Source organism: Tasmannia lanceolata, unplaced genomic scaffold (genome assembly GCF_043159265.1).
Source record: "Tasmannia lanceolata isolate RefF3 unplaced genomic scaffold, GAP_Taslan_0.1 ptg000015l, whole genome shotgun sequence".
NCBI classification, from domain to species: domain Eukaryota; kingdom Viridiplantae; phylum Streptophyta; class Magnoliopsida; order Canellales; family Winteraceae; genus Tasmannia; species Tasmannia lanceolata.
The window spans coordinates 54,570,748-54,582,031 of NW_027518692.1; the positions used below are offsets into that span (position 1 = coordinate 54,570,748).

At 39.5% G+C, this 11,284-nt stretch overlaps 1 protein-coding gene across 1 annotated transcript; it reads left to right on the forward strand.

Annotated features, from left to right (window-relative positions):
* Positions 1 to 5,771: 5,771 nt before the first annotated feature.
* Positions 5,772 to 7,010, forward strand: LOC143892466 (allene oxide cyclase, chloroplastic-like). Its single transcript, XM_077397096.1, has 3 exons — positions 5,772 to 6,147; positions 6,228 to 6,352; positions 6,482 to 7,010. Exons 1-3 carry the CDS (start codon positions 5,910 to 5,912, stop codon positions 6,881 to 6,883), a joined length of 765 nt encoding a protein of 254 aa, XP_077253211.1. The 5' UTR covers positions 5,772 to 5,909; the 3' UTR covers positions 6,884 to 7,010.
* Positions 7,011 to 11,284: the final 4,274 nt, after the last annotated feature.

The following is an 11,284-nucleotide window of genomic DNA, read 5'->3' on the forward strand; positions in this document are numbered from 1 at the left end:
CTTGAGCATGGCGCCCATCATAATTATCCACATGGAGGAATCACTAATCTGAATTTTGAAGTAGAAACCTTTCCATAGAAGGTGTATGCCTAAATTCAGGGCTAACTAAACTAAGGGCCCATTTGGATACCTCATATTTTGTATTTGGATTTGGAATTGAGTTTTGAATACAAAATGAATAGATACGCCAGCTCATGTTGATGGAGACAGAGAGCGATGGGGGTACTTCCTACAGGATGAGAGAGGTTGAGGAGCAAAGAGCGTGAAGGAAGCTGCTTTGTGGATTTCCAATTACCTATTTCCACAGCATATTTGGAAATCTGATTTTTTCCACTTTCAGTCGTTGAAATGGAAATCCAGGAATTTGATCCGGATCCAATACACAATGCAAAAAGGCTGCAAATGTCAGAAATCCAAATCAAAATCTTCTTGGCATCCAAACAGGTCCTAAATGTATACATATATATACTGGTGAATAATAAAGATCCATTTGTAAAACACACACGCACACACACACACACACACACACACACACACACACACACACACACATATATATATATGAGGAAAGTATCTCTAGTCTCTCCCCTAGATAAGCTTATCTACTCCTCCCTTTAAAAAAACACAGTGGGCCTACGCTGTTTGGATGATCCAAAGCATTCATTTGATAGGTCCTAACATAGATAGATTGTGCCCAAAAAATCAGCACCAAAGGGTCATCCTAGAACTTCATTTTGTGGGTCACACCGTGTCCAAAATGGACGCATACAAACGTGGACGTTTATATGTGTCCAAAATGGGTACCACAAGGCACCACAAAACGAAGTTCTAGGATGACCCTTTGGTGTTGATTTTTTGGGCACACCCTATCTATGTTAGGACCTATCAAATGAATGCTTTGGATCATCCAAACAGCGTGAGCCCACTGTGTTTTTTTAAAGGGAGGAGTAGATAAGCTTATCTAGGGGAGAGACTAGAGACACTTTCCTCTCTCTCTCTCTCTCTATATATATATATATATATTTATATATATATATATATATATATATATATATATATATTCGTTGGCTGAGAGGTGGGGTGGCTCTTCCATGGAGATTTCTTTCCATTTTTTATGAGATTGAGGACTTAATTGCGGGGTCCGCTATTGGCTTTCAGCATGTTAGAAGATCGACAAATGATAAGGCGGATGCGCTAGCTAAGCGTGGTGTTTCCGGTGGTTCTATTATGTGGTTCGACTACCTTCCTCCCTGAGAAGGGGTTTTCTCTGTATTTTGTTTTTTCTTCTTTCATGTTTCTTTCTTGCTTCCTTTTGTAGATTTGGGTGGTCCATCTCGGCCTCCTTAATTTGCTATGATATATAATTATTACCATTTCAATATATATATATATATATATATATATATATATATATATATATATATATATATATATATATATATATATATATATATTATTGGTTAAAAATAACCAAACAAACGACATTGGTAAAACAAGCAAGTATTAATATTTTACAACCTTTCATAATCGAATTTTAAAATTGTACTTAAATTAAAAAATAGTTTCCAAACAAGTTTTTAGAGTTGCAAGCATAATCTTACCACATTGTGGAGGCAATTTTAACTCAAAATTCTTACTAACTGGTACCTCTCTCTCTCTCTCTCTCTCTCTCTCTCTCTCTCTCTCTCTCTCTCTCATGCATATTCAATTAAGGTTAATTTTAGCTCCTAACCACCCTATAATGAATTAACCCGACTATCATGATCCTTAAGTGACGATACAGAGGTTATTGGAAGTTTTGTGCTTGGAAGAAGTCCTTGGTTCATATTCATTGTGAGTAACTTGTCTTATTATCTTAGTGTTTTCTCATGTTTTATGTACTTGCATATCATCCATGTTTTGACAGTTGACTATGGATTTATCCTTAATTGAGAAATGTGAAAAATGTTTTAGAACCCCACCTATGTACATAACTTGTTTTAAGGTATGTTTTAACATGTTTTATTTGTGGAAAAATAATATGGGTCAAGCATTGTTATGATTGTGATTGCGCATGACTGTGGAATTATGATATTTTTCATGGAAATGTTTAGGTCCTATTGGACCATAGTGATGTAAAGTGCTTACATAATCTCTTAGTCTAACTTTGTTGGGGCGATTACCTTTGCTAGTAGGGGCTGTGAAACTAGTGTGTGCTCACAATAGATCGGTCCACTAACTTGCCCAATAGGTGATGTGAAACTGGAACTTACCTCGTCCAATAGGTGTTCTGAAATTGTATACCTCCACAAGTGGGGGATGTGATACTGCCCATGACCTCGTTCAACCGCTCGCCTATCTCGTCCAGTAGGGGATGTGAAACTGGAACCAGATTGTCCGTCACAAGGGATGTGATAGTGACCATAGTTTTGACTATCGGGTCTTACATGGTTTTTTGCATGGCGTGGCATGGAATTTTGGTTACACTGTTGATGAAATATTTTTTATAATGCATGTTTATAATGATGACCAATGTTTCAAAACACTTAAATTCATGTTATATATGTCTCGTGCTTGATCCACATCTTATATAGGAAGCCAATCTACTTGGTGAGTGTTAGCTCACTCTATTATTGCCCTTATGTTTTCAGATTCCGAGTAGGTAAGGACCGTCGATGAGTCGTTATTTTCGTTTACAGACATGCATAGGGAAAATCTTATCTATCGTTAGTTATTTATTATGGGCAGGGATGGCTCATTATCTAAAGATTCTACAAACTCCTCAAGCTCAGTATCGAACGAAATCTAAACCCTTATTCACATCATAATTGTGTAAACGCGATACAACCCTTTGCCTAGTACAACGTTTTTTAGGGGTTGAGCCTCTACCTCAATGGCAAAGACTTTGTTCGTCAACCCTAAGGTCGGACCTTCAATCCCATCTAACCTACAAAACAAAATAATAGTACAACGTTTTCCGCATGTGTGCTGCCATTATTCTAACACGTGATGTCCCTGTCTGGAACGAGAAATCAACACGGGAAACATACCAAAGTTCGATGCCGCCTCTTTGATATTGACACTCATTCTCTTCGTTTTTTTCCTTTGCCGACCATGTCCTTGTTAGAAAATTCCTTTACAGGCTCGCATGCCTCTAATTAATAAATTTCTATTAAGGAGAAAGTGGAGAGAAGAAGGCCTTCCCATATATGGCCGGTTTCAATAGTCGCATGGTGAAGAGCATTTTAATCTTGATACATTACGTCTCTGAAAAATAAAATAATAATAATAGAAATGAAAAATAAAAGTATTGGGTTTATCATTTTCTTACGTTGCAGTGGAGGGGTGGATTGACTGACCCTTCCACTGCCTAGTAAGAAAATAACTAATAACAAAAATACAAAATACGTAAAAAAAAAAATTAAAAAAAAAAACATTATAAAAAGACAGGCGATGCATTAGAAAATACCCTTCCAATGAAAATTTGAAAATTTAAGAAAAAAAAAACAAACATTATTTATATCTGCACAACCAATATGATAAAGGGTCAAACTCACCTTGTTTTACATTGAATAAGAAGTTGTCATAGACTATTATCATATTTACAGGAAACTTCTTAATTGGATGGGAAGCTTGCTTCTCCAAAAACTAATTTTGGAAGCTGACTTCTTCTCTCTTCCTAAATTTAGGGTTAGTGTGCCTCCCAGATGCTGCCTACATGTTTCTCCTTAGTTAAAAGTATTCTTATTTAGGAGATTTTTTTTCTTCTAATAAGAATATTTTCTCCGAGATTATTTTTTTTTTAAAAAGAATATTTTCTCCGGTTTGATAATGCTTAAGGATTATATGTAAAGGAAGAGTGCTTTTACAGCTTGAAAAGTCATCTTAAGTCTTAGTCAGAATTCTATGGATATTTTTCCAAAAGCTTAGCATTAGGTAAACATGTGAAACTTCCTTTTCTAACCCAGCTTACCAACCAAAAACAAACATGTGAAACTATAAATTCCTAAAAGTTGTAATTCTAATTAGTCGTGAAGCCTTCTTTTGTAATTGTAATCTTTACCTATATTAACCATTCCTCCCTAACCTATTATAATCATTCTCTTCCTTTTTTAATAAGTATTATAATCTTACTCTTTTTATTTACTTCTTGTTTGCTTCTTATGAGACTTCATGCTTCATATTAACTTTCAAGGAAAACACTTTGAAAATGGGTTCTTGTGTGGAAAATAAAAGCGGGAGTGATATGACCCTTTCAAGATATATTTATTACTTTATGGGGATTTGAGCTTCCTTCTTTTGTCTTTTAGTGGGCGTGGCTTCTATGGCCGATGTCTTCATTTTTTTCACAAAATGGATTCCCCCGTGTTGTTAGCAATGCTCAAAATTCAATGGGTCCTCACAATTTTTTTTATTTACTTTCTTCATTGCTTTTCGTTTCCAGCAATCTGTTTTCTGTTTTCTGAACCCCTTGCTTCCCGCTTTCGCTTCCCATTATGCAACTATGACTGAACAATTCCTACAAAGCTCGCCAACACAATGAACTGAGTTACTTGCAAAATGAAATCCGTTTGATATAAAACAATGGGATCTTCATTGAAACACCTGCGCAAGAAAACAAAGTAGATAGCTCGAATTCCCAAAAATGCAAAAAGAACGTGAAATTGACCAAATTGGTGGTCATGTTCACTTCTTTATTTTGAAAATGGACTTCCGTCCTCTTAAATGTTTTGCTTATTAAAATGAGATAGCATCCATCTTTTAACTTTTTTTTGTGGAGGGTTGAGATTAAAAGACACAAAATTAGATGACAATGGTGGCTGACATCATCCGCTAAAAAACAGTGGAATTTTACGCAACAAAGCCAGCTGCGAAGGATGTGAAACAAGCTTATAAAGAGAAACGTTATCCGCACTACTGTATTTTAACGAGGGCACCCCTCCCCCTCCCTTTATTAAAAGTATGGTATGGCCCGCACGCACCATAGGATGATCCAAACCGTCCATTAGATGGGCCACAGCCTAAATAGGTTGGGCCTCAAAAATCATTTATATAGGTTGATCCTAACCCTCCGATCTATAGAGAGTTAAGCTCAACCCTCTAACACTCAGATCGGAGGGTTAGGATCAACCTATGGAAATGATTTTTGGGGCCTAGCCTATTTAGGCTGTGGCCTATCTAATGGACGGTTTGGATCATCCTATGGTGCGGGCCATACCGTACTTTTAATAAAGTGAGAGTGCCCTCATCAAAATACAGCAGTGCTGATGATATCAGTAGATTAAACAAAGTGTATTTTAGTAAAAATCATTAAGGAATTCAAAGACGAAAATGAAGAATATTATAAAAGAAGGGAAATGTTATCAGCACTACTGTATTTTAATGAGGGCACTCCTCATTTTATTAAAAGTATGGTATAGCCCGCACCATAGGATGATCCAAACCGTTCATTAGATGGGCCGTAGCCTAAATAGGTTGTGCCGCAAAAATCATTTCCATAGGATGATCCAACCCTCTAACATTCAGATCGGAGGGTTAGGATCAACCTATGAAAATATTTTTTGGGGCACAACCTATTTAGGCTGTGGCCCATCTAATTGACCGTTCGGATCATCCTATGAGGTGGGCCATACCGTTCTTTTAATAAATTGAGGAGTGCTCTCATCAAAATGATAACATTTCCCAAAAAGAATTGTGCCTAGGGGTCAAATCAATGGGAACTATCATGGGCACGTGGGAAAAGAAGATCCCCATAAGAAGCTGTTAGGAAGGAGCCTAACGAACATGTGTTAGCAATATTTATTTCCATAATTAATTTCCGAATCCCCCACGCTCCACTCCCTACCTTTTTAAAAAGCCACCCTTTCTCCTTGTTCCTCCCTCAACCCATCTGAAAACAGAGAGCCCTTTTCACCCCCACCCAAAAAACCATGGCTGCGTCTCTCGCCACACTCAGAACTTCATCCATTTCCCTCAAACTTGCTGCCCCAATAGCATCAGCCACTGGCATCTTCAACCAATCCAGAGGCCTTGGATATAAGAAGATCCCAAAAGCTTTCCTCAACATAAATTTCAATGTAGGAAGCAAATTTCTCGATTTGTCCAAACCAATTGGAAGAAACGTGAACAACTCTTTCTCCGCAAAGGCAGCTAATTCGTCCAGAACAAGTATTCCTAATTTTCACACTAACCCTCCGTCTTTCTTACTTTCTAGTAAATTAATCTTCTTTTACTTTTTGTTCTTACAGGCGATGATGCTCAGGAACTGTTCGTGTACGAGATCAACGAGCGAGATCGCGGCAGCCCCGCGGTCCTCCGTCTAAGCCAGAAACCCGTCAATTCCCTCGGCGATCTTGTCCCATTCAGCAACAAGGCAAGCATCCCCCACCCCCTTTTTACCCTTTTCAATTTCTGCACAAAAATCCTGTCTAATTAATCATTTTTTACCCTTTTCAATTTTTACACAAAAACCCACTGTCTAATTAACCATTCCCACATGCAGCTCTACCATGGAAACCTCGAGAAGCGCTTGGGAATAACTGCAGGCATCTGTGTTCTGATCCAAAACTTCCCTGAGAAAAAAGGAGACCGATACGAGGCGATCTACAGTTTCTATTTTGGGGATTACGGTCATATTTCTGTACAAGGACAGTATCTCACTTACGAAGACTCGTATCTCGCCGTGACGGGAGGAACTGGGATTTTTGAAGGGGTTTACGGGCAAGTTAAGCTGCAGCAGATTATATTCCCGTTCAAGCTCTTCTACACTTTCTACCTGAAAGGGATAGCGGAGCTACCCGCCGAACTCCTCGGTAAACCGGTGATTCCGGCACCGGAGATCGAACCATCTCCAGCCGCCAAAGCAACCGAGCCCAGTGCCACCATTCCCAATTTCACAATCTGAGCAAAACCCTTCTCTATTTTTCTCTGTTTTCTGTTGTGTGGAGGAAATGTAGTGGCAAGACATTTAATTTTGATTACGGTAGATTAAGTATTAAATATCATCCGTTAGTATATATACATTTATGGTATGGTGTATGTGTACAGTTTGTGGTTGGATGGTTTGCATCACCAATCAATTCGTTTATCTAAGAAAGCAAATGTTGAATCATTCAAAAGACAACGTCAAATTGCACTATTTTTCTCTGATGGGCCATCACATAATAGAGATTAGCATAAAGTCACCGGCTTGCGCCCTGTTGACGAGTGTTCGAATCCCGCCCCTGACTTACCTGATACATGTGGTGAGTAGGTCGGTGCCTGTATCTATAGGGACTAGTCCTACTCCCGAAGGGGGTGGGGACATCTTACGTCATCAAAAAAAAAAAAAAAAAAACATAATAGAGATTAGAGACCAAAATTTCAAGAGGGAAATGATAAATGCGCCCCATTTCATTACTTGGAACACCCAGGTGCGATTGCATTCAGCTCCCTTCAATTCATGTGATGGAATGAGGGGCATTAATCATTTTCATCTTGAGATTTTGGTCTTTATTATGTGATGGCCCTTCAATCAGGTCCCTTCAATCATTTCCATCTTGAAAAATAGTGCAATTTGATGCTGTGATTCACCGTTTGCTTTTGCTTAGATAAACGAATTGATTGGTGATGCAACCTTTTCTCAAATTTTTTTATGTATACCTTTTCACAAGTTACTGTGATTGTTGGTTAGGAAATCAATTTTCAACTTCCTTATCTTCATTCTACTTGGATGCCTTTTCTTTGTTTTTTTTATTTGAAGAGAGAATTTTTCGCAAGGAGCATCGTTTTGGTTAAACCTGCTACCTAAAGCAGCAATTTTTTCCCTACTTAGGAAAATGATATGGCCACCAAGCGATGGGACAGACCAACAATGAGAATGTGCCATGTGTGCAAAAAAAAAAAATATTTCAGTCTTTGTTGACTTTTCTAAACCTGAGGGGTTTGTTTATGTAACTAGTGATATTGTGACAAGACCCACTATGTTCGGTCCCCAGCTCAGTCTCTCGGTCGCTGGCATTTCTCTCTCTTGTTTTTTAAAACTAGGACAAGGTACTAATTTGCCAGACAACTTAGTTGGAACTTAGAACTCAAAGTTTAAAAACCCTTCACCCAAATTACCCCCAATTTTGGGATAAAGAGACTGAATTACCCCCTTCTAATGGCAGTTGCAAAAAGAAAATCCGGCAACAGCTTTGGTTTTTTTTATTTTTCAAATTGGCCAAGGCTAGCATTGAAAAACGAATTTGATGTAATCTCATTCCTAGGCTAGCGCAAAGAAACCAATTTGATGTAAATGATTTTTTCTCTCTTTTTACAATTTTCTTATGACCCAAAACTCATGACAATCAAACACATAACACTCTAAATGTTGACATATATTACCCTGGAAGGTTGCACACAAAATTTCTAAGAGGATGTCTATTTATCTATCTTAACTCAAAATGTGAGCAGGTTTTCAAAAAGGTTCTTAGAGCGTGTTGGGCCCTAATGGTCACTTAGGGCGTGTTCGGCAACGCTTCCCATTCTTTCCCAAAAAACAGGGCAAAAACGGATTGATGAGAATCTTCATAAACGACTATTAGTCGCTTTAAAGAATCCAAGTTTTTAACCGTACGAGAATGTAAATTTCCGAAACGGGCTCACCAGGCCGAGTAGCCGAACGAGATTCTTTGAGATATTTTTGCTCTTCTCATTCTTCACCCCTTTAAAAAAAAGGAGAATCCTGGTAAAAAAATGGTTGCCAAACACGCCCTTAGCGCCTTTTTTTTTATTCTCTCATCAGAGTTATTTCATAAACTATTCGTTTATGATTATGGCAACCGATTGTGAGTGCGAAACCGATTATCGGGCCCAATAATCTGTTTCGCACTCACAATCGGTTGCCATAATCATAAACGAACAGGTCCTTACCATGGTAGGTGAGGAAGAAGGGGGAAACAAGCACACTTGGAGAGCCCAATATAATGGAGAGTTGTATACTGCATTTGGGAAGGATGAGTCAATCACGAAAAAGAATCTATTGATTTTCCCGCAATTGGTTGGATTTGTAATGATTTAATCTAGGGACGAAGTCTCTTGTTCAAGTCCATGCTATCCTAGAAGAAACTGTTAAAGATTCATATCCTCAAAATTGTAATTGAACTAGTCAAATTGTTCCTCCGAGTTCATTTATAGATACAATCATGTTTATTCTCTATGTAGGCGATTTTCAGTGTCACATGGGATGTGTATAATAGAAGTCCTTAGGCAAGTATTGCAAAAACTCTACGCCTGAGACTTTTAGGTCCTAGGGAGGATATTTCGAATTCCAACTAGAAGGTTCACAGTTGGGGATGATATTTAGAAACTCATTATTGTCACAGTTGTCGCTTGTGCTACCATCTTGCTAGGCTGACCTATCTCTATCACTGAGCGAGACTAAAGCAGAACGTGAGTGTCAAAAAGAAAGAGCGCTGATATTCCCACCCCCCCCCCCCCCCCCCCCCCCTTTTCTCTCTTGACGGCTGGCTAACGTTTTCCCACAATTTGACCGGTCTCTCTCTCTCACTCTCTCACTCTCTCACTCTCTCTCTCCACCCACACAACAGGAACAGTTGGTGGGCCCAACAGAAACCGTTGGTGGAATGGTGGGCCCATCTTTGAATAATGTAGGCCCCGCCCATACCACACCATAGGATAATCCAAACCGTCCATTTGATGGGCCATAAACGTAAATAGGTTGCGTCCCAAAATATTATTTCCATAGGCTGATCCTAGCCCTCCGATCTAAATAGAAACTACATCTTATGCAACCTCTATAGATTGTAGGGTTGTGATCATCCTACGGAAATGATTTTCGGGGCACAACCTATTTACATTGTGGCCAAATGGACGGCTCGGATCATCCTATGGTCTGGACAGTACACTTCATTTTCAAAAATATGGGTGGGGCCTAAATTGGTACGAACCACACCATAGGATGATCCAAACCATGGACGGATGGATCATCTTATGTTGTGGATGGTACGCTTCAATTTGAAACATATCGGTGGGGCCTACGATTGGGCCTTAATGTTAGTGTACGACCAACTCCATAGGATTATCCAAACCATGGACGGCTTGGATCATCCTATGTTGTGGACGGGCCTTAATGTTACTGTACGACCACAGGATGATCCAAACCATTCATTTGATGGGCCAACCCTTTTGGGGGCACAACCCATTTACGTTATGGCCCATCAAATGGACGGCTCGGATCATCCTATGGTCTGGATGGTACACTTCATTTTCAAAAATATGGGTGGGGCCTAAATTGGGCCTTAATGTTACTGTACGAACCACACCATAGGATGATCCAAACCATGGACGGCTTGGATCATCCTATGTTGTGGACGGTACGCTTCAATTTGAAAAAATATCGGTGGGGCCTACGATTGGGCCTTAATGTTACTGTACGACCAACTCCATAGGATTATCCAAACCTTGGACGGCTTGGATCGTCCTATGTTGTGGACGGGCCTTAATGTTACTTTACGACCAACTCCATAGAATGATCCAAACCATTCATTTGATGGGCCACAATGTAAATAGGTTGTGCCCCAAAAATCATTTCCATAGGATGATCACAGCCCTACAATCTATAGAGGTTGCCTAAGATGTAGTTTCTATTTAGAGCGGAGGGCTAGGATCAGCCTATGGAAATGATATTTTGGGACGCAACCTATTTACGTTTATGGCCCATCAAATGGACGGTTTGGATTATCCTATGGTGTGGTATGGGCGGGGCCTACGTTGTTCAAAGATGGGCCCACAATTCCACCAATGGCTTCTGTTGGGCCCACCAACTGTTCCTGTTGTGTGTGTGGAGGGAGAGAGAGAGAGACCGGTCAAATGGTGGTAAAGTGACATATACGTTAAATCCTAACGTTTAACGTTAGCCGGTCGTCAAGGGGGGCGGGGAGGGGAAATATCAGCGCCCAAAAGAAATCTGCACTCTTTTTGCACAATAAACATGACCTAATTGAGGGGGTCAAGTTGTAGATATTTCTTGAGGTTGTCCCATTGGAAGGGGACATTGCATCCATAAACATGAGGGATTTATTTGGCCTTGTGGGCCAATATATGAGTTTGAGGGTTACCAAACAGTCCAACAAGTGGCTCCTTCTTAATATTTTGAACGGCGTACTAGACCCATGTGAAGCATATATATTATCAACATAGAATGCATCCTAAGAGAGGTTGAACTATAGGGTGCACCCCATCACTGGTTGGGACTACCCAGGTCCTGTTTGTCTTAGGTTATGCCAAGTGATTGCGAGTCCCAAACCTAGTATCGGACACAAAA

Bases quoted from the DNA above. Each gene is read 5' to 3' on its own strand.
- LOC143892466 (XM_077397096.1), top strand. From the start codon at position 5,910: ATGGCTGCGTCTCTCGCCACACTCAGAACTTCATCCATTTCCCTCAAA. The intron at 6,148-6,227 runs GTATTCCTAATT...TTGTTCTTACAG, and splicing joins AGCTAATTCGTCCAGAACAA to GCGATGATGCTCAGGAACTG. The intron at 6,353-6,481 runs GCAAGCATCCCC...TCCCACATGCAG, and splicing joins TTGTCCCATTCAGCAACAAG to CTCTACCATGGAAACCTCGA.